This window comes from Oncorhynchus tshawytscha, linkage group LG14 (assembly GCF_018296145.1).
Source record: "Oncorhynchus tshawytscha isolate Ot180627B linkage group LG14, Otsh_v2.0, whole genome shotgun sequence".
Lineage (NCBI taxonomy): Eukaryota > Metazoa > Chordata > Actinopteri > Salmoniformes > Salmonidae > Oncorhynchus > Oncorhynchus tshawytscha.
The window spans coordinates 3,708,624-3,732,440 of record NC_056442.1 but is presented as its reverse complement, the minus strand read 5'-3'; the positions used below and the strand labels follow the sequence as shown (position 1 = coordinate 3,732,440).

Below are 23,817 nucleotides of genomic sequence, written 5' to 3'. Positions count from 1 at the left end.
AGGGATATGAGAGGAGAGTGTAGAGGGATATGAGAGGAGAGGAGAGTGTAGAGGGATGTGAGAGGAGAGTGTAGAGGGATATGAGAGGAGAGTGTAGAGGGATATGAGAGGAGAGTGTAGAGGGATATGAGAGGAGAGTGTAGAGGGATATGAGAGGAGAGTGTAGAGGGATATGAGAGGAGAGTGTAGAGGGATATGAGAGGAGAGGAGAGTGTAGAGGGATATGAGAGGAGGGGAGAGTGTAGAGGGATATGAGAGGAGAGGAGAGTGTAGAGAGATGTGAGAGGAGAGTGTAGAGGGATATGAGAGGAGAGGAGAGTGTAGAGAGATGTGAGAGGAGAGTGTAGAGGGATATGAGAGGAGAGTGTAGAGGGATATGAGAGGAGAGGAGAGTGTAGAGGGATATGAGAGGAGAGGAGAGTGTAGAGGGATATGAGAGGAGAGGAGAGGGATAGAGGGATAGAGTGAGAGGAGATATGAGAGAGGAGAGTGTAGAGGGATATGAGAGGAGAGTGTAGAGGGATGTGAGAGGAGAGGAGAGTGTAGAGGGATATGAGAGGAGAGGAGAGTGTAGAGGGATATGAGAGGAGAGGAGAGTGTAGAGGGATATGAGAGGAGTGTAGCGGGATATGAGAGGAGAGTGTAGAGGGATGTGAGAGGAGAGGAGAGTATAGAGGGATATGAGAGGAGAGTGTAGAGGGATATGAGAGGAGAGTGTAGAGGGATATGAGAGGAGAGTGTAGAGGGATAGGAGAGGAGAGTGTAGAGGGATATGAGAGGAGAGTGTAGAGGGATATGAGAGGAGAGTGTAGAGGGATATGAGAGGAGAGTGTAGAGGGATATGAGAGGAGAGGAGAGTGTAGAGGAATATGAGAGGAGAGTGTAGAGGGATATGAGAGGAGAGTGTAGAGGGATATGAGAGGAGAGGAAAGTGTAGAGGGATATGAGAGGAGAGTAGAGGGATATGAGAGGAGAGTGTAGAGGGATATGAGAGGAGAGGAAAGTGTAGAGGGATATGAGAGGAGAGTGTAGAGGGATATGAGAGGAGAGTGTAGAGGGATATGAGAGGAGAGGAGAGTGTAGAGGGATGTGAGAGGAGAGTGTAGAGGGATATGAGAGGAGAGTGTAGAGGGATATGAGAGGAGAGTGTAGAGGGATATGAGAGGAGAGTGTAGAGGGATATGAGAGGAGAGTGTAGAGGGATATGAGAGGAGAGTGTAGAGGGATATGAGAGGAGAGGAGAGTGTAGAGGGATATGAGAGGAGGGGAGAGTGTAGAGGGATATGAGAGGAGAGTGTAGAGAGATGTGAGAGGAGAGTGTAGAGGGATATGAGAGGAGAGGAGAGTGTAGAGAGATGTGAGAGGAGAGTGTAGAGGGATATGAGAGGAGAGTGTAGAGGGATATGAGAGGAGAGGAGAGTGTAGAGGGATATGAGAGGAGAGGAGAGTGTAGAGAGATGTGAGAGGAGAGTGTAGAGGGATATGAGAGGAGAGGAGAGTGTAGAGAGATGTGAGAGGAGAGTGTAGAGGGATATGAGAGGAGAGTGTAGAGGGATATGAGAGGAGAGGAGAGTGTAGAGGGATATGAGAGGAGAGGAGAGTGTAGAGGGATATGAGAGGAGAGTGTAGAGGGATATGAGAGGAGAGGAGAGTGTAGAGAGATGTGAGAGGAGAGTGTAGAGGGATATGAGAGGAGAGTGTAGAGGGATATGAGAGGAGAGTGTAGAGGGATATGAGAGGAGAGTGTAGAGGGATGTGAGAGGAGAGAAGTGGTGGATGAGAGAAGAAAGTTGAGAAAGTTGCTGAAGGTCATCTGAGAGCCTCGGGGTAGGACCAATCAAAAGACAAATCTGTCAGCCAATCAAATCTGTCAGCCAATCAAAGCCCAGTCCTGTATCATATTCTTCAATCGACACACACACACACACACACACACACACACACACACACACACACACACACACACACACACACACACACACACACACACACACACCCGAAGGGAAATGCAAGTAAGTGAACTGTTTAAAACAGAGAGAACTAACCTTCATCAGCCTGCTTTATCTGGAAGTTTAACCTACACAACTATTAATATGCCACTCTAACACTGGGAGGAGAGGAGCGATCACAGGCTTTGATATGGTAATGAGAGGGTTTACACACACACACACACACACATACAGCCTGAGTGCAATGGGGCTGTTTACATAAGGGCCTGCCCTGGGACGAGTGAGAGCTGTCATCCTGCCAGAAAGAGAGAGAAAGAGAGGGGGGGGAGAGAGCAAACAGCCTGTTTGATCTTTTTACTGAGGGATGGAGTGAGAGATGGTGAAAAGGAACTGCTTAGAGAAGAGGAAGGACAACTAGTAAGAAAAAGTAAACAGAAGATGGTGAAATGAGAAAGAAATGGAGGGAAGAGAAGAGAAGAGAAGGAGGAAAGAGAAGGAGATGGAGGGAAGAGAAGGAGAAAGAGAAGGAGATGGAGGGAAGAGAAGGAGAAAGAGATGGAGGGAAGAGAAGGAGAAAGAGAAGGAGATGGAGGGAAGAGAAGGAGAAAGAGAAGGAGATGGAGGGAAGAGAAGGAGAAAGAGATGGAGGGAAGAGAAGGAGAAAGAGAAGGAGATGGAGGGAAGAGAAGGAGAAAGAGATGGAGGGAAGAGAAGGAGAAAGAGAAGGAGATGGAGGAAAGAGAAGGAGATGGAGGGAAGAGAAGGAGATGGAGGGAAGAGAAGGAGATGGAGGGAAAGTGGAGAGGTTCATGGTAGGAGAAAGGGAATGGTAAGACCTAGAGGAAAAGGAGGGGAAGGCAAGAATAGAGAGAAGGGGGGATAAAGGATATGGTCCCCTGTTTCCCTCAGTTCAATGTGTCCTCTTTCAGGCTCTTAATCTACATTAACACACACACACACCCACACACACACACACGCTGCCTTCATGTCCGCACTCAGTGCTTAAAATAAAGTTTTGTGTGTGTGTGTGTGTGTGGGTGTGCGAGTGTATGACTATGTGTGTGTGACTGTGTGTGTGTGTGTGTGTGTGTGTGTATGAGGGGGTTGTAACCAAGGTCAAAACCACTTAAGTTTCTGTCTTATGTAACCCCCCAGTCCAAATATTCCCCCGCTATGTCTGAGTCTGAGCTGCATACTAAGGTGGGCACACACACAGACACACACTCTCTTTAAAGCGAAAGGGTGTGTATCGATTTAGCATGGTGTGCAGATTCCCACCACAACCCCTATACAAGGATTAAAATGAGAGCGCCAGAGGAACACACACACATCGCTTCTTAACGACACAACCTCTCCTAGCTACTCCTGTATCAGTTAGTTGAGGGGTATCTCGCTTCCTCCCCCGTATCCCCCTTCCTCCTCTTTCCTCTCTTTCATCTCGCCATTAGGCCCACAGGCTAAGGAGGTGTGTCTTTGTGTGTGTGTGTGTGTGTGTTTAAAGGAAGTGAAACAGCAGAGCTAGCAGTAGTTAATTAATACACATCAAAAGGACCATTAAATATGAAAACGGTACACAGCACAGCCAACAGCAGCAACAGTTTGGCTGACCTGAATAATTCACACAAGAGCTTACCCTGTGTGTGTGTGTGTGTGTGTGTGTGTGTGTGTGTGTGTGTGTGTGTGTGCGTGCGTGTGAAAATATTTATTTATACGCTTTTAGTCTCTTTACCTTTATATATCTATTTATAATTAGTGCTGTTACTATCTCTATCAATCATGTTACTATCTCTGTAACGGTTTTCTAGTGGTGATGAAAGAGAGTCGGACCAAACTGCAGCGTGTCGATTGCGATCCATGTTTAATATAACAAAAAAACACGAACTTACAAAAAACAATAAACGAAACCGAAACAGCCTATCTGGTGCAAACTAACAACGAGTACACATAGGACACTAAGGACAATCACCCACGACAAACTCAAAGAATATGGCTGCCTAAATATGGTTCCCAATCAGAGACAACGATAAGCACCTGCCTCTGATTGAGAACCACTCCAGACAGCCATAGACCTTGCTAGACAACCCACTAAGCTACAATCCCAATACCACCACCAAAACCCCAAGACAAACACACCACAATTACAAAAACCCCATGCCACACCCTGGCCTGACCAAATACATAAAGATAAACACAAAATACTTTGACCAGGGCGTGACAGAACCCCCCTAAGGTGCGGACTCCCGAACGCACCTCAAAACAATAGGGAGGGTCCGGGTGGGCGTCTGTCCATGGTGGCGGCTCCGGCGCGGGACGTGGACCCCACTCCTTTAATGTCTTAGTCCCCTCTCCCTTCGTCCCTGGATAGTCCACCCTCGCCGCCGACCATGGCCTAGTAGTCCTCACCCAGAACCCCACTGGACTGAGGAGCAGATCGGGACTGAAGGACAGCTCGGGACCGAGGCAGCTCGGGACTGAGGGGAAGCTCGGGAGTGAGAGAAAGCTCAGGAGTGAGAGAAAGCTCAGGAGTGAGAGGAAGCTCAGGAGTGAGAGGAAGCTCAGGAGTGAGAGGAAGCTCAGGAGTGAGAGGAAGCTCAGGAGTGAGAGGAAGCTCAGGAGTGAGAGGAAGCTCAGGAGTGAGAGGAAGCTCAGGCCGGTAAATAGATCTACCAGCTCCTGGCTGGCTGGTGGTCTCAGCAGATCCTGGCTGACTGGCAGATCCTGGCTGACTGGCAGATCCTGGCTGACTGGCAGATCTGGAAGAGTCTGGTTGACTGGCAGATCTGGAAGAGTCTGGTTGACTGGCAGATCTGGAAGAGTCTGGTTGACTGGCAGATCTGGAAGGGTCTGGCTGACTGGCAGATCTGGAAGAGTCTGGCTGACTGGCAGATCTGGAAGAGTCTGGCTGACTGGCAGATCTGGAAGAGTCTGGTTGACTGGCAGATCTGGAAGAGTCTGGCTGACTGGCAGATCTGGCGGCGCTGGGCAGACTGGCAGATCTGGCGGCGCTGGGCAGACTGGCGGCACTAGCTGCCCCATATAGGCTGACAGCTCTGGCGGCTTCTTACAGACTGACCGCTCTGGCGGCTCCGTGCTGACTGGCAGCTCCTTGCAGACTGGCAGCTCCTTACAGACTGACAGCTCCGTGCAGACTGACAGCTCCGTGCAGACTGACAGCTCCGTGCAGACTGGCAGCTCCGTGCAGACTGGCAGCTCCATGCAGACTGGCAGCTCCATGCAGACTGGCTGCTCCATGCAGACTGGCTGCTCTATGCAGACTGACATCTCTGGCTGCTTCATGCAGACTGACAGCTCTGGCTGCTCCATGTAGACTGGCTGCTTCATGCAGACTGGCAGCTCGGGCTGCTTCATGTAGACTGACAGCTCTGGCTGCTCCATGCGGACTGACAGCTCTGGCTGCTCCATGCGGACTGACAGCTCTGGCTGCTCCATGCGGACTGACAGCTCTGGCTGCTCCATGCGGACTGACAGCTCTGGCTGCTCCATGCGGACTGACAGCTCTGGCTGCTCCATGCAGACTGACAGCTCTGGCTGCTCCATGTAGACTGGCTGCTTCATGCAGACTGGCAGCGCGGGCTGCTTCATGTAGACTGACAGCTCTGGCTGCTTCATGCAGACTGGCAGCTCTGGCTGCGCTGAACAGGCGGGAGACTCCGGCAGCGCTGGAGATGAGGAAAGCTCCGACAGCGCTAGATAGGCGGGAGACTTCGGCAGCGCAGGAGAGGAGAAAGGCTCCGACAGCGCTGGAGAGGCGAGGCGCACTGTAGGCCTGATGCGTGGTGCTGGTACTGGTGGTACTGGACCGAGGACACGCACAGGAAGCCTGGTGCGGGGAGCTGCTACCGGAGGGCTGGGGTGTGGAGGTGGTACTGGATAGACCGGACCGTGCAGGCGCACTGGAGCTCTTGAGCACCGAGCCTGCCCAACCTTACCTGGTTGAATGCTCCCGGTTGCCCTGCCAGTGCGGCGAGGTGGAATAGCCTGCACTGGGCTATGCAGGCGAACCGGAGACACCGAGCGCAAGGCTGGTGCCATGTAAGCCGGCCCAAGGAGACGCACTGGGGACCAGATGCGTAGAGCCGGCTTCATGGCATTTGGCTCGACGCTCAATCTAGCCCGGCCGATACGCGGAGCTGGAATATACCGAACCGGGCTGTGCACCCGCACTGGAGACACCGTGCGCTCCACAGCATAACACGGTGCCTGCCCGGTCTCTCCAGCCCCCGGTAAGCACAGGGAGTTTGCGCAGGTCTCCTACCTGGCATAGCCATACTCCCTGTAAGCCCCCCAAGAAATTTTTGGGGCTGACTCTCGGGCTTCCATCCGCTCTGCCGTGCTAGCTCCTCATAATGCCGCCTCTCTGCTTTTGCTGCCTCCAGCTCGGCTTTGGGGCGACAATAATCTCCAGGCTCATTCCAGGGTCCTTTACCGTCCAATTCCTCCTCCCATGTCCATAACTCCAGGTGGTGCAACCTCTCCCACTGTAGCTGCTGCTGCTCCTGCTGCTGCTGCCTCTGTTGCCTCTTCTCCTGTTGCTCCTTTGGGCGGCTACACTCCCCTGGTTTAGCCCAGGGTCCTCTCCCGTCGAAGATCTCCTCCCATGACCAGAAATCCTTGGTGAGCATCTCCTTTTTCGGCTGCTCCTGCCTGTTGACACGCCGCTTGGTCCGTTGGTGGTGGGTGATTCTGTAACGGTTTTCTAGTGGTGATGAAAGAGAGTCGGACCAAACTGCAGCGTGTCGATTGCGATCCATGTTTAATATAACAAAAAACACGAACTTACAAAAACAATAAACGAAACCGAAACAGCCTATCTGGTGCAAACTAACAACGAGTACACATAGGACACTAAGGACAATCACCCACGACAAACTCAAAGAATATGGCTGCCTAAATATGGTTCCCAATCAGAGACAACGATAAGCACCTGCCTCTGATTGAGAACCACTCCAGACAGCCATAGACCTTGCTAGACAACCCACTAAGCTACAATCCCAATACCACCACCAAAACCCCAAGACAAACACACCACAATTACAAAAACCCCATGCCACACCCTGGCCTGACCAAATACATAAAGATAAACACAAAATACTTTGACCAGGGCGTGACAATCTCAATTAGTGCTGTTAATATCTCTATCAATCATGTTACTATCTCAATTAGTGCTGTTAATATCTCTATCAATCATGTTACTATCTCAATTAGTGCTGTTAATATCTATCAATCATGTTACTATCTCAATTAGTGCTGTTAATATCTCTATCAATCATGTTACTATCTCAATTAGTGCTGTTAATATCTCTATCAATCATGTTACTATCTCAATTAGTGCTGTTAATATCTCTATCAATCATGTTACTATCTCAATTAGTGCTGTTAATATCTCTATCAATCATGTTACTATCTCAATTAGTGCTGTTAATATCTCAATTAGTGCTGTTAATATCTCTGCCAATCATGTTACTATCTCAATTAGTGCTGTTAATATCTCTGTCAATCATGTTACTATCTCAATTAGTGCTGTTAATATCTCTGTCAATCATGTTACTATCTCAATTAGTGCTGTTAATATCTCTATCAATCATGTTACTATCTCAATTAGTGCTGTTAATATCTCTATCAATCATGTTACTATCTCAATTAGTGCTGTTAATATCTCTATCAATCATGTTACTATCTCAATTAGTGCTGTTAATATCTCTATCAATCATGTTACTATCTCAATTAGTGCTGTTAATATCTCTATCAATCATGTTACTATCTCAATTAGTGCTGTTAATATCTCTATCAATCATGTTACTATCTCAATTAGTGCTGTTAATATCTCTATCAATCATGTTACTATCTCAATTAGTGCTGTCAATATCTCTGTCAATCATGTTACTACAGTTGAAGTCGGAAGTTACACCTGAGCCAAATACATTTAAACTCCGTTTTTCACAATTCCTGACATTTAATCCTAGTAAAAATTCCCTGTTTTAGGCCAGTCACCACTTTATTTTAAGAGTGTGAAATATCAGAATAATAGTAGAGAGAATGATTTATTTCAGCTTTTATTTCTTTCATCACATTCCCAGTAGGCCAGAAGTTTACATACACTCAATTAGTATTTGGTAGCATTAACTTTAAATTGTTTTGGGTCAAACGTTTCAGGTAGCTTGGGTCAAACGTTTCAGGTAGCTTTCCACAAGCTTCCCACAATACGTTGGGTGAATTTTGGCCCATCCCTCCTTCAGGCATTTGGAAATTGCTCCCAAGTATGAACCAGACTTGTGGAGGTCTACATTTTTTTTTTCTGAGACCTTGGCTGATTCCTTTTGATTTTCCCATGATGTCAAGCAAAGAGGCACTGAGTTTGAAGGTAGGCCTTGAAATACATTCACAGGTACACCTCCAATTGACTCAAATGATGTCAATTAGCCTATCAGAAGATTCTAAAGCCATGACATCATTTTCTGGAATTTTCCAAGCTGTTTAAGGGCACAGTCAACTTAGTGTATGTAAACTTCTGACCCACTGAAATTGTGATACAGTGAACTATAAGTGAAATAATCTGTCTGTAAACAATTGTTGGAAAAATGACACGTGTCATGCACAAAGTAGATGTCCTGACCGACTTGCCAAAACTATAGTTTGTTAACATGAAATTTGTGGAGTGGTTAAAAAACGAGTTTTAATGATTCCAACCTAAGTATGTAAACTTCTGACTTCAACTGTATCTCAATTAGTGCTGTCAATATGTCTATCAATCATGTTACTATCCCAATTAGTGCTGTCAATATCACTATCAATCATGTTACTATCTCAATTAGTGCTGTCAATATCACTATCAATCATGTTACTATCTCAATTAGTGCTGTCAATATCTCTATCAATCATGTTACTATCTCAATTAGTGTTGTCAATATGTCTATCAATCACGTTACTCTCTCAATTAGTGCTGTCAATATGTCTATCAATCATGTTACTATCTCGATTAGTGCTGTCAATATCACTATCAATCATGTTACTATCTCAATTAGTGCTGTTAATATCTCTATCAATCATGTTACTCTCTCAATTAGTGCTGTTAATATCTATCAATCATGTTACTATCTCGATTAGTGCTGTCAATATCACTATCAATCATGTTACTATCTCAATTAGTGCTGTCAATATCACTATCAATCATGTTACTATCTAAATTAGTGCTGTCAATATCTCTATCAATCATGTTACTAACTCAATCAGTCCTGTTACTATATCAGTCAGTCCTGGTTACTATCAATCATGTTACAATCTCTATTAGTGCTGTCAATATCTCTATCAATCATGTTACTTATCCAATCATCCCTTCTACACCTGCATTGCTTGCTGTTTGGGGTTTTAGGCTGGGTTTCTGTACAGCACTTTGAGATATCAGCTGATGTACGAAGGGCTATATAAATAAATGTGATATTATTTGATTTGATTATAGCTCAGTCAGTCCTGTTACTATCTCAATCAGTCCTGTTACCATCTCAATCAGTCCTGTTACCATCTCAGTCGGTCCTGTTACCATCTCTGTCGGTCCTGTTACCATCTCTGTCGGTCCTGTTATCATCTCTGTCGGTCCTCTTACCATCTCTGTCGGTCCTCTTACCATCTCTGTCGGTCCTCTTACCATCTCTGTCGGTCCTCTTACCATCTCTGTCGGTCCTCTTACCATCTCTGTCGGTCCTCTTATTATCTCTGTCGGTCCTCTTACTATCTCTGTCGGTCCTCTTACCATCTCTGTCGGTCCTCTTACCATCTCTGTCGGTCCTCTTACTATCTCTGTCGGCCCTGTTACCATCTCTGTCGGTCCTCTTACCATCTCTGTCGGTCCTCTTATTATCTCTGTCGGTCCTCTTACTATCTCTGTCGGTCCTCTTACCATCTCTGTCGGTCCTCTTACCATCTCTGTCGGTCCTCTTACCATCTCTGTCGGTCCTCTTATTATCTCTGTCGGTCCTCTTACTATCTCTGTCGGTCCTCTTACCATCTCTGTCGGTCCTCTTACTATCTCTGTCGGTCCTCGTACTATCTCTGCCGGTTCTCTTACTATCTCTGTCGGTCCTCTTACTAACTCTGTCGGTCCTCTTATTATCTCTGTCGGTCCTCTTACTATCTCTGTCAGTCCTCTTGCTATCTCAGTCAGTCCTGTTACTATCTAATTTTTGTTACTATTAGAATCAGCCCTGTTACTAGCTATCAGCCAGCCCTGTTACTATCTCATTCTTGTTACTATCAGAATCAGTCCTGTTACTAGCTATCAGCCAGCCCTGTTACTATCTCATTCTTGTTACTATCAGAATCAGTCCTGTTACTAGCTATCAGCCAGCCCTGTTACTATCTCATTCTTGTTACTATCAGAATCAGTCCTGTTACCATCTCAATCAGTCCTGTTCCTATCAGGTCATGTTACTATCTATCAGTCAGCCCTGTTACTATCTCAGTCAGTCCTGTTACTATCTCTGTCAGTCCTGTTACTATCTCTGTCAGTCCTGTTACTATCTCAGTCAGTCCTGTTACTATCTCAGTCAGTCCTGTTACTATCTCAGTCAGTCCTGTTACTATCTCAGTCAGTCCTGTTACTATCTCAGTCAGTCCTGTTACTATCTCAATCAGTCCTGTTACTATAGTCAGTCAGTCCTGTTACTATCTCAATCAGTCCTGTTACTATAGTCAGTCAGTCCTGTTACTATCTCAATCAGCTCTGTTAGGCTACTCTCTCTAACTCACCCCCAATATTGGGTATGTAACAGAATATACTTACGCAGGGATTCAATCATTTCGCACATTGAAACACGCTTGGCATTTAAAGGTAATTTCCAATTGAGCAATGTGCCTGTAATGCACGACTGGATTGAATCCAGCCCTTATTCAGATTACTTCTACATCTCCACCAGTGAATAGCTTGCAATGTCAAGAACATAAATGGTAGTAAATCAACAAAATAAAAGTATGATTATTTGAAACCCAATGAGGCTAGAGAGTTGCATTTTTTTTGACCGGCCAGCTATGTGTGTAGATCTTCCCATTTTACTATTGGTTTTCATTCTCAAGGTTGAAAACGGAAAGAGTGGAACAGAGCTGCTACACTATGGGCGTCGCTTGATGTCTGTGTGTGTTTCCCCCTGAGCGGATGCCTATTTCTAGATCGGTGGGGGGCAAGGTTTGGCCACTGGAGGAGAAAAGGTTTGGCCACTGGAGGAGAAAAGCTGTGTTTCTGTTTTAGAGAAGAAATCCTCACAACCTAAACACTTCACACAGTGTTTTAACCATGTTGTTGTGTTGCGGTCTAGGTTCCACCATGACTGCAGGGTTGCGGTCAATATAAATGACTACCTCAACACACAATGAAGCACACACACAATGAAGCACACACACAATGAAGCACACCCACAGAGGTCTTTCTATAAACTAGGGTACCAGTGAGGATTTCTTTAACTGGACTTGTTAACAAGTCATTGATAATAATCAGCCAAATTGTTTTCATGTCATTACATTAAGATACAGTATAAGGGGGGATTATACACTACAAGGCCAAGAGTGTGCAAAGCTGTCATCAAGGCAAAGGTTGACTACTTTGAAGAATCTCAAATATAAAATATATTTAGATTCGTTTAACACTTTTTGGGTTACTACAGGATTCCATGTGTGTTGTTTCATAGTTTTGATGTCTTCACTATTATTCTACAATGTAGAAAAGAGTCCAAATAAAATAAAAACCCTTTTATTTGAGTAGGTGTCCAATGAGTAGGTGTCCAAACCTGTCCAAACCTTTGACTGGGACTGTATGTCCAGAATATTTTGGTGTCTCATTCCTGAGTCTAGCTGTGTGCAATTGTGTAAAATAGACTATTGCGCAACACCCAACACTCTTCCTATTAATTATTCTGGATATAATGACAACAAATTACATAGCCTAGTGAGCTTATTCACAACATGATGTGGTAATGAAATAACATGACAAATCCATTTTATTTTCCATGTTACACCTGCCATTTTAAACAACAAGGGGCTTGAAGTAGCCCACTTGAACATGAATTTGGAGCTCAGAAATTCAAGTACTAGAATATGCCTACCTTGTGTTGAAAACCTGACATTTCCTCAATTTGGTGCTTGAAAAGTCCTTCTAATTATTGTTGCCAATTTATAAGTTCTCCTGCTCCCATATAATTATCTGTGATTTGATTTTTTATCCATTTTTTGTTGCCACTTTCGTTTGTTTCCTGACGCAACTATGTTGCCATAAAATGACTTGCGGTTGTTATGAGGACGACAACATCTAATGAAAAATCGCCATGTATGCATCCAATCTATTTAGTCAGGCAATGTCCACATTACTCTCACATCTTTTAAAACGTAATAATAATAATAGAATATCAAGGCCTAAAAAAAACATTTTTCTTAAAGTGGTAATGAATGACCTACTTTTTCTTTTGCACTTTTTGCATGCTATTTGGGTGGATGGGGGTTCTATATTAGGCCCTACATGTACAATTATATAAATGATACAATTATTTAACATTGTTGAGATCCTTGAAAAGGACAATAGTGCTTGAAAGCGTCCCTGAACATCCTTGAATTAGTCTTGCCTGTATGAACCCTACTTAAAGGATGTATAGTCCTAGTCCTGTGTTGTTGTATAGGTGGAGTAATGGGCTACTTACAGGATGTATAGTCCTAGTCCTGTGTTGTTGTATAGGTGGAGTAATGGGCTACTTACAGGATGTATAGTCCTAGTCCTGTGTTGTTGTATAGGTGGAGTAATGGTCTACTTACAGGATGTATAGTCCTAGTCCTGTGTTGTTGTATAGGTGGAGTAATGGGCTACTTACAGGATGTATAGTCCTAGTCCTGTGTTGTTGTATAGGTGGAGTAATGGGCTACTTAAAGGATGTATAGTCCTAGTCCTGTGTTGTTGTATAGGTGGAGTAATGGGCTACTTACAGGATGTATAGTCCTAGTCCTGTGTTGTTGTATAGGTGGTGGAGTAATGGGCTACTTACAGGATGTATAGTCCTAGTCCTGTGTTGTTGTATAGGTGGAGTAATGGTCTACTTACAGGATGTATAGTCCTAGTCCTGTGTTGTTGTATAGGTGGAGTAATGGGCTACTTACAGGATGTATAGTCCTAGTCCTGTGTTGTTGTATAGGTGGAGTAATGGGCTACTTACAGGATGTATAGTCCTAGTCCTGTGTTGTTGTATAGGTGGAGTAATGGGCTACTTACATGGATGTATAGTCCTAGTCCTGTGTTGTTGTATAGGTGGAGTAATGGGCTACTTACAGGATGTATAGTCCTAGTCCTGTGTTGTTGTATAGGTGGAGTAATGGTGGATGTATAGTGTCCTGTGTTGTTGTATAGGTGGAGTAATGGGCTACTTACAGGATGTATAGTCCTAGTCCTGTGTTGTTGTATAGGTGGAGTAATGGGCTACTTACAGGATGTATAGTCCTAGTCCTGTGTTGTTGTATAGGTGGAGTAATGGGCTACTTACAGGATGTATAGTCCTAGTCCTGTGTTGTTGTATAGGTGGAGTAATGGTCTACTTACAGGATGTATAGTCCTAGTCCTGTGTTGTTGTATAGGTGGAGTAATGGGCTACTTACAGGATGTATAGTCCTAGTCCTGTGTTGTTGTATAGGTGGAGTAATGGGCTACTTACAGGATGTATAGTCCTAGTCCTGTGTTGTTGTATAGGTGGAGTAATGGGCTACTTACAGGATGTATAGTCCTAGTCCTGTGTTGTTGTATAGGTGGAGTAACCAGCTACTTTGCATATATTCCCTTTTATTCCTCTAGGTACACATCTGGAACAGCATGAAAATCATTTTTTATCTGGTTTCAAACCATTTAGAAATGTTTTGCCCAATGTCACACTGGCCTCATTATTAAATAGAAAGAAGATAGAAAGAGTTGTGCGCATGCGTTTGTATCTTTGTGTAATGTATGTGTGTGTATCCGCTTGGTCACGGTGGTTGAGCACTCTGATTAATGCTTACAGACAGACAACAGATGGGGGAGAGAGGTGAGATATGAGGGGAGAGAGGATATAGATGGTTGAGGACAGGGAGTTGGAGAGAGGAGTGGGAGAGAAAGATGAGGAATGGGAGAGAGGGAGAAACAGAAGCAAGGAGAGAGAGAGAGAGAGAGAGAGAGAGAGAGAGAGAGACAGAGAGAGAGAGTGAGAGACAGAGACAGAGAGGGACAGCTAGATGGAAAGAGAAAGCAGTGTAAATCCATCCTAACCCTGTGGTTTTGTTGAGGTTGTGTTGTGGCAGTTTTTTAACCATGTTGTTGTGTTGCGGTCTAGGTTCCACCATGACTACAGGGTTGCGGTCAATATAAATGACTACCTCGACATCTACTGTCCATTCTACACCAACGGCCCTCCGGCTCACGGTCGAATGGAACGCTATATCCTGTTCATGGTCAACCATGAGGGGTACACTTCCTGTCAACACAGGATGAGGGGGTTCAAACGCTGGGAGTGCAACCGTCCTACTGGTCCTGACGGTCCCCTGCGCTTCTCAGAAAAGTTCCAGCTGTTTACGCCTTTCTCCCTGGGCTTCGAGTTCAGGCCAGGACATGAATACTACTATATCTGTGCGTAATATATCGTACCACTACAATATAACTAATATGTGAGCAATATATTTTACTACAGTACTACTACTATAAATTTGAGTAATATCTTGTACTACTACAGTACTACCACTATAAATAGGAGAAATATGTTATACTACTGCAGTACTACCACTATACTGTACATGTGAGTAATATCTTGTAATATCTTGTACTACTACAGTAATATATTGTACTTCTACAGTACTACTACTATAAATGTGAGTAATATATTATACTACTACAGTACTCCTACTATAAATGTGAGTAATATATTGTACTACTACAGTACTACTACTATAAATGTGAGAAATATGTCATAGTACTGCAGTACAACAACAACATATTATGGGGTGAGTCGAAACGTCCATTTAAGTCGAATTTGACATGAATGCATGACGAAGTACAATTTTTGACTTAAATGTAAGTTAGGATTTACTCCTCTTACTGCTACAGTACAACTACTAGTATATGTATTACTACTGCTATGAGGAGAGAGAGAAGAGGAGGAATGAGAGAAAGCTAGAGGGAGGGAGGGCAGAGGAAGGGTCATGGTTATTTCCTCTGAGTAGCAGATTTTTATGATGTTGCTTTGAGGTCAGACTTGGCTCTTCTTATCCTCTCACTGTGTGTGTGTGTGTGTGTGTGTGTGTGTGTGTGTGTGTGTGTGTGTGTGTGTGTGTGTGTGTGTGTGTGTGTGTGTGTGTGTGTGTGTGTGTGTATATATCTCCCTTTCAACCCCATGGACACCAGATGTAGTGGGATCACCCAGGTCTAACCTGGACCCCATTCACAGTGGCGTAACCGGCATAGCAAACTACAAACTATCTCCATCTCATTTTCTTTCCCTCCCTCTTTCTCTCTGTCAGCGTCTCCTCATCCCAACCATGTAGGGAGGCCGTGTCTGAGGCTGAAGGTGTATGTCAGACCCCCAGGTAAGTCACGCTCTAACTACACACACACATACACACAAACACACAAAGATAAGACAGGACAGTAGAAAGACAGATATCCTCTCCTTCAAGTTACTAATAGAGACATGACTCCTCTCCTTTAAATGTAGTTCCTAATAGAGACAGAACTCCTCTCCTTTCAATGTAGTTCCTAATAGAGACATGACTCATCTCCTTTAAATGTAGTTCCTAATAGAGACATGACTCCTCTCCTTTAAATGTAGTTCCTAATAGAGACAAAGCTCCTCTCCTTTAAATGTAGTTCCTAATAGAGACATGACTCCTCTCCTTTAAATGTAGTTCCTAATAGAGACATAACTCCTCTCCTTTAAATGTAGTTCCTAAGAGACATGACTCATCTCCTTTAAATGTAGTTCCTAATAGAGACATGACTCCTCTCCTTTAAATGTAGTTCCTAAGACATGACTCATCTCCTTTAAATGTAGTTCCTAATAGAGACATGACTCCTCTCCTTTAAATGTAGTTCCTAATAGAGACATAACTCCTCTCCTTTAAATGTAGTTCCTAATAGAGACATGGCTCCTCTCCTTTAAATGTAGTTCCTAATAGAGACATAACTCCTCTCCTTTAAATGTAGTTCCTAATAGAGACATGACTCCTCTCCTTTAAATGTAGTTCCTAATAGAGACATAACTCCTCTCCTTTTAAATGTAGTTCCTAATAGAGACATAACTCCTCTCCTTTAAATGTAGTTCCTAATAGAGACATAACTCCTCTCCTTTAAATGTAGTTCCTAATAGAGACATGACTTCTCTCCTTTAAATGTAGTTCCTAATAGAGACATGAGTCCTCTCATTTAAATGTAGTTCCTAATAGAGACATGACTCCTCTCCTTTAAATGTAGTTCCTAATAGAGACATGACTCCTCTCCTTTAAATGTAGTTCCTAATAGAGACATGACTCCTCTCCTTTAAATGTAGTTCCTAATAGAGACATGACTCCTCTCCTTTAAATGTAGTTCCTAATAGAGACATGACTCCTCTCCTTTAAATGTAGTTCCTAATAGAGACATGACTCCTCTCCTTTAAATGTAGTTCCTAATAGAGACATAACTCCTCTCCTTTAAATGTAGTTCCTAATAGAGACATGACTCCTCTCCTTTAAATGTAGTTCCTAATAGAGACATAACTCCTCTCCTTTAAATGTAGTTCCTAATAGAGACATGACTCCTCTCCTTTAAATGTAGTTCCTAATAGAGACATAACTCCTCTCCTTTAAATGTAGTTCCTAATAGAGACATGACTCCTCTCCTTTAAATGTAGTTCCTAATAGAGACATGACTCCTCTCCTTTAAATGTAGTTCCTAATAGAGACATAACTCCTCTCCTTTAAATGTAGTTCCTAATAGAGACATGACTCCTCTCCTTTAAATGTAGTTCCTAATAGAGACATGACCCCTCTCCTTTAAATGTAGTTCCTAATAGAGACATGACTCCTCTCCTTTAAATGTAGTTCCTAATAGAGACATAACTCCTCTCCTTTTAAATGTAGTTCCTAATAGAGACATGGCTCCTCTCCTTTAAATGTAGTTCCTAATAGAGACATAACTCCTCTCCTTTAAATGTAGTTCCTAATAGAGACATGACTTCTCTCCTTTAAATGTAGTTCCTAATAGAGACATGAGTCCTCTCATTTAAATGTAGTTCCTAATAGAGACATGACTCCTCTCCTTTAAATGTAGTTCCTAATAGAGACATGACTCCTCTCCTTTAAATGTAGTTCCTAATAGAGACATGACTCCTCTCCTTTAAATGTAGTTCCTAATAGAGACATGACTCCTCTCCTTTAAATGTAGTTCCTAATAGACATGACTCCTCTCCTTTAAATGTAGTTCCTAATAGAGACATGACTCCTCTCCTTTAAATGTAGTTCCTAATAGAGACATAACTCCTCTCCTTTAAATGTAGTTCCTAATAGAGACATGACTCCTCTCCTTTAAATGTAGTTCCTAATAGAGACATAACTCCTCTCCTTTAAATGTAGTTCCTAATAGAGACATGACTCCTCTCCTTTAAATGTAGTTCCTAATAGAGACATAACTCCTCTCCTTTAAATGTAGTTCCTAATAGAGACATGACTCCTCTCCTTTAAATGTAGTTCCTAATAGAGACATAACTCCTCTCCTTTAAATGTAGTTCCTAATAGAGACATGACTCCTCTCCTTTAAATGTAGTTCCTAATAGAGACATGACTCCTCTCCTTTAAATGTAGTTCCTAATAGAGACATAACTCCTCTCCTTTAAATGTAGTTCCTAATAGAGACATGACTCCTCTCCTTTAAATGTAGTTCCTAATAGAGACATAACTCCTCTCCTTTAAATGTAGTTCCTAATAGAGACATGACTCCTCTCCTCTGTAATTACATTTTTTTCCTGACTGACATAGAAACCTCATCTTCTTCTAAAGACTCTACAATTATCACTGTGACTGTGTGTGTGTGTGTGTGTGTGTGTGTGTGCGTGTGTGTGTAACTGTATTAAACTGTAATTAGGTTGCTTAAACCCCCTGCTGAGCTCTTGGCGACATTAGTCTCCTCTCTCTTTCTCTCATTCTCTTTCTCTCTTGCTGTATCTGGAACTCCAGCACTTTCTTCTTCTTATTCCTGTTACTTTCTGTCTATTTTAGTCATTTTCTCTCCATTCTGTTGTTCTCTCTCTCCAATCAGTTGGTTGATTAGATTTCTTTCACTCTACTTTCAAATGCTTCCATCATTTTCTCTCCACTTTCAGATCGTTCTGGCCTTCTCTTTCTCTCTGTTCTATTCTGTCCTATCTCTCCTTTCAGATGTTTTCTGTCCTCTCTGTCCCTCTGTTGAGTCATGCTGTCATTCTCTCTGTCTGTTCCAGGCAGTTCAGGGTTTGACTCTCCAGAGCCCTTTCTGACTGATGGAGCTGCAGACTGGAGCCCAGAGTCCCTGCTAGCCCCAGCCCTAATACCCAGCCTGGCCTCACTGCTACTGGGCTTCCTCTCATCGCTGTGACCCCCCCTCCACTGGAGCAACACCTAGACCAGTCTTTGCTGGAAGACTGCCTGTAGGACTGGCTGGCTGTCCCTCAAACACCCACATGCTCAGGGAGAAACTCTCTTTCAGTCCTGGATTAAAAACCACTGTGGGTCCCCAGGACAAGCATTTACAGCTCCTGGGCTAATTCATGGATGAAGACGTAACCCTAACCTCCCTGGGGTGTCTGAAGGGACATGGATGAAGACTTACCCCTAACCCCCCTGGGGTGTCTGAAGGGACATGGATGAAGACTTAACCCTAACCCCCCTGGGGTGTCTGAAGGGACATGGATGAAGACTTAACCCTAACCCCCCTGAGGTGTCTGAAGGGACATGGATGAAGACTTAACCCTAACCCCCCTGGGGTGTCTGAAGGGACATGGATGAAGACTTAACCCTAACCCCCCTGGGGTGTCTGAAGGGACATGGATGAAGACTTAACCCTAACCTCCCTGGGGTGTCTTAAGGGACATGGATGGGGGGTGGTGGTAGTTGGCTGGACACACACATGCATGACCACTGTGAATCTGGACTGAACTGACGGTTTCTGTTATGTTTACATGATCACATATAATTTAACTGAAGATGGTTCCACTGATGTCATGGTTATATTTGAAATGGACAGTTAATTAGACTTCCAAAGTGCAGATTCTGATCTGACACTCAGAAGCCTTCTGATGGACATAGTTACTGCTGCAACCCCCAGCCCACAGAGGGAAGAGGAGAAGGAGGGGGAGAGGGAAACAGGCAGTGTGAGAGAGAAATAAACAAAGAAAAGGAGAGAGAAAGAAAGAGAGTCTCGGGACCGAGACTTCTTTAAGAGACTTCTTTAAGAGACTTCTTTAATGTCGGGAGGAGAACATAATGAGAAGGCACTGTGTTCACACAAAAACACTGACACGTTTCTACCCCGTTTCATCTTATTTTTGTTCCGTTTAAAAGCACCATCAAATATTAATGAGAGAGAGAGAGAGAGAGGAGAGAGAGACAGAGATAGAGAGAGACAGAGAGCGACAGAGAGAGACAGAGAGAGAGACAGAGACAGAGAGAGACAGAGAGAGACAGAGAGAGAGAGAGAGAGAGAGAGAGAGAGAGAAAGGAAAGTTTGGTCCTTGCTTTATTCTCCAACCCTAAAACGGTTGATGATGACTCAGTATTCTGTTCCTCTGATGTTGCGTGTCTTAGTGTGTGTAAACCGCCGGTAGTTGGTTCTATCATGTACAGCATTTACGCTAAGGCGATCCCTGTCATGGTTTAATGTATAAAAGGTTTCCTTCACGTCTCCATCTCATGAGTTTGTCTCCTGTTCTGATCTGTTGTGTTTGTCAAGATGATGAGAGACAGGAGAGAAACACACCAATAAAGGTTGTTTTGTCTACAAAGTGACTGTCAGTGATTATGGTCTTGTATACAGTAACACAGGAATAGTTGCTATTTCTTGGTTGAAACCATTGCCCTCTGCTGGCCAGTGAGTGTCACAGTTTTATCTCTAAATTCAGGGGGAAACCCAAGTTATTTGTAATGGGGAGGGAAAGCCAGTTTTCTGTAAAAACATGTTTTTGTTTAATTAATGGCTTTCCAATTCATCACTTTCACTGAAAAAACTATGAGAGAGAAAAATGTAAAATGTAAAATGAACAGCAACAAAACTGTCATGCACAGACCTACACTAAGGGCCTGAAGTATGTCTTGGCTTGGGAAAACTCCTAGCCTTAGGTCATACTACAAAACGTAGAGTTTTATGAACCAGAATGCTAACTTATGGTACCTCGAGGTGTCTCTTGAGGTCCTGGATCTCTCTCTCAATGTGGTAGATATCATCAGACAACTGCCTGTGGCCGGACTGGGCCTTCATCAGTTGGCAGTGGAGACGCTTCACGATGGCATCGTACCGTCTGTTCTGGATCTGAGAACAACACATGTGGGTTTTAAACAGATATGGTACTTTTTGATTTTTGTTGACATTGTCCTGCATTTCTTTCCTTTTTGTATGTACAACACTTTGAGCTGCATGTTCGAAAGGTACCAGATAAATAGTTATTCTTATTATGAATACTGTACATGGTGGGTCTTTATCTGACATTAACTGTCTGGAGTGAGTTCTTTTCTGTTGGATTAGAGGAAAAGGGGGGTAAGTGAGCATCAGACAATAGGGATTCACTACCGTACCTCGATATGCTTCTTGATCAGTGTGTGACTCTCAAACTCCTTCAGGATGAGCTCTCTTCTCTCAGTCACCATCTTCCTCCGGGCTGAGATCTGCCACCTCATGTCATCCATCTCTTTCTGTCAAGAGATTGCAGTTTTATTACTGATCCACGACAACAACATGCGAACAGATGAAGTGGAGAAGACAGGGATCACAGGACAAAATTAACTGTTTTTTTTAACGTATCACATATGACTGTAATCTGTCAACATCTACACTGGTTCCTCAGCTGCTCTGACCTGTGCCTGCTTCACAGCGTTCCCCTCTGGGTTCTCCAGGTCGGCCCTCAGCTCCTCTCTCCTCTCTGTGAGCACTCTGACCAGAGCCCTCTTCTCCACTAGCTCCCTGTGAGCCCTCGTCTGGCTCTCCGCTTGCAAGACGGCTGTCCGGTGGCCCTCCATCTTGTTCCGGTAGGTGTTGTAACCGGCCAGCACGCGGCTAAAGTTGTCCTCCTCTTCCTCGATCAGCAGTCGGAGCTCTGTGTTTTCGTTGTAGACGGTGACGGAACGCAAGCCCAGGTCTTGCATGTGTCACTGCAGGTGTTCCATCTCACCCTCCAGGATGAGAATCTGCCTCACGTTGGATTTGAACTCCACTTCAGCTTCTTTGCCTTTCTTCTCAATGTCTGATAATATGGCCTGGTAGCAGAGATGAAAACAACATTGCTTTTCACTGAGTGTTAAAACAAATGTTCCGATATTAATGTTGCATGGAAAATGTATGTAATGTAAGCAGCAACAATTACAGTGTTCCTGGAGTTTTAAAATGTTACTGGTCAGTGTGTTAGCAGGTAAGGAGAGATTCAACTGGAGAGAGCTGAGCACTTGTTGTTCCTCCCGGAGGGCCACAATCTGGGCATATCCTTGTTGAGAGACATCTTCTAAAGCTTGTGTTAGAGAGAAGTCAGGCCCTCCATGTGTCTCTACAGCAATACATGGAATGGACCATGTCAGTCTGAAGAAAGAATGTGGTTTGTTATTAGTTAAGCTAGCTAGCTTCCTAAACTAGCTTGTTGTAGCCCTACTAACGTTAGCTCTTTAGTAGCCCCAACCCCAACAACTTTAGGCATACTTTGGGCTGTTTTAGCAAAGCATCCCAACATAATACAGATAGTCCAACATTTTATAAGGAATTTGCTATATGTTCTCTTGCCATTTTCCACCGTCATCCCAGCAGAGTTGGCCATGTTGACACGTTTGTTGTTGAGCGCGAAACAGAGGTGGTTTTCGCGCTCAGCTCAGCACGTGCACTCTCTTGGCCTGGCGGACGTTTCCGGTGGGGGGGTTTCCGGTGTGATTCCCCCAATACGCCCCATATTGGCTGACTTCACCTTTGCCGAGTAAAACAATATAGTTATGTTAAGAATTAAACCATTAAAGAAACCACAAGTTCGGACACACCCAAAGAGTTCCATTGAATTGAATGGCTCATCTTCATTTTCCAGATATTGGAGAAACGTTAATTTCTGCCCTTCCCACTCAAAATGTAGGGAAAATAAATAGTGATGTTATTCACATCCATTGGTCAGTGAAGTAAACTAAGTGAAATGTAGCCCTAATTTTCATATTAATTTATTTTACAATGGATTGCCAGATGTCCGGATTTGATTCTATACATCATTTTTATGTGATAAATGACAGGGACTTGTCACTATGGTTTCTGGTGGTATGAGACAGTATAGATGTCAGTTATGTGTATTTACATGTTTCCCAGTGTTAGGCCATAGCCTACTGGTTAGGTCCACAAGTGGTCTTTTAGGGTTAGCGAATAAAGTAAGGACCATTCTCTCTATCTCTATACCTTTATAAATCTCATTTATGATATGAAAAGAAGGCAGTTATGGAGAAAATGTGTCTGTAGGCTATTTGATTGCACACAGCAGACCTCCAGGATATGTACTCAAGTCACTCATTTTGTTTTCTTACTAAAACATGAATATAGGAAGGATATAAGGAAGCCAGTACTGATACATCCCCATTACACTTCCATGCACACTTCCTGTAACTGTGTGCGCGTGTGTGTGTGATGGGATCAAGTCCTTTCAGTTTTTGTGCAGCCTACTGGAAATGTATTGCGACCATCCAGATGAACAAAACAAGGTTTCTTTCCCAGGCCCATGCAGCCCATAAAGCCATGACCCAGTAGGATTTGGCTGTGAAGGTGGGTGAGGGACCCACCGTTAGCTAAACAATAGCCGATAGATTTGATTTACTAGCACAGGACCTGACTGTTATTTGTGCTGGTGGATGTTAGTATTTTATTTGTTGTTTGGGTTTGTTTTGCGCACTAAAAAGAGCAAATTGTTTGAACGTGATGACAGTTGGAGTTCCCCATTTGTGGATGAATGCTTAGATATAGGGAAAACACTGGGCTATTATTGTTAACATGTTTGCCTCCAGATGCTGAAGTTCTGAGTAAGTAGCTGCTGTGGTTTCTGAGTCTTGTGGCTTTATTGAGACAAGTTTACGGTGTACATAATAGGTGCAGGTGTGTGCCGGTGCCCTGTAACTAGTTATGAAAACAAAACGGATGTGCTGCAGTGAACATCATGATCTTATAGGCTATTGCGCCATTACATCCTATGCACTTTTTCTGCGTTTGAATTTCTCATGTGTGTTTGATTAAATAGAGCCCTCCTCAGTCAATCTCAGTCTGTTTCTCATAAACACAACAGGATAAACTGTATGTACGAGTCAACGCGGTGCTCCCTTTCCCTGCCTCCTTCCCTTCCCTCCTACTGTCCCTCCCTTCCTCCAATCCCACATTCCTTCCAATCCCTCCCTCCATCTGTAACTCAATATAACCACAACTATTTCCTGTCTGGTTCCTGTCTGGTTCCATGACATTGTCTCTCATTCCCTGTGTCTCATCAGCACAAAAACATGTGTGCCAAAGAGACGGTCTTGACTAGGTCACAGGTGTTCCTGTTTTTACCCTAGTCTGCATTGTGTCAACACAACTAAACATTAACTAGAAGTATCTGTTGCTATTATTTTGTCCACTCCATCCTTCCTCAAAATAGGAAGA

At 43.8% G+C, this 23,817-nt stretch overlaps 2 protein-coding genes across 2 annotated transcripts in view; one reads left to right on the top strand and one right to left on the bottom strand.

The window, feature by feature from the left end:
* The window catches only part of LOC112236957 (ephrin-A2-like), a 33,412-nt gene extending 13,802 nt beyond the window's left edge, over positions 1–19,610 (top strand). The window contains exons 2-4 of the mRNA XM_042296847.1: positions 14,294–14,586; positions 15,474–15,539; positions 18,425–19,610. Coding sequence (XP_042152781.1) covers positions 14,294–14,586; positions 15,474–15,539; positions 18,425–18,558 — 493 coding nt within the window. The 3' untranslated portion in view covers positions 18,559–19,610. The remainder of the gene's footprint in view (positions 1–14,293; positions 14,587–15,473; positions 15,540–18,424) is intronic.
* A 632-nt stretch (positions 19,611–20,242) lies between these two features.
* Positions 20,243–21,819, bottom strand: LOC112236960 (coiled-coil domain-containing protein 122-like). The gene is made up of 4 exons (XM_042296848.1): positions 21,536–21,819; positions 21,030–21,428; positions 20,751–20,867; positions 20,243–20,487 (listed from the first exon to the last, which is right to left on the bottom strand). The coding sequence occupies exons 2-4, from the start codon at positions 21,315–21,317 to the stop codon at positions 20,341–20,343; spliced, it is 552 nt and encodes a 183-aa protein (XP_042152782.1). The 5' UTR covers positions 21,318–21,428; positions 21,536–21,819; the 3' UTR covers positions 20,243–20,340.
* Between the last annotated feature and the right edge of the window lie 1,998 nt (positions 21,820–23,817).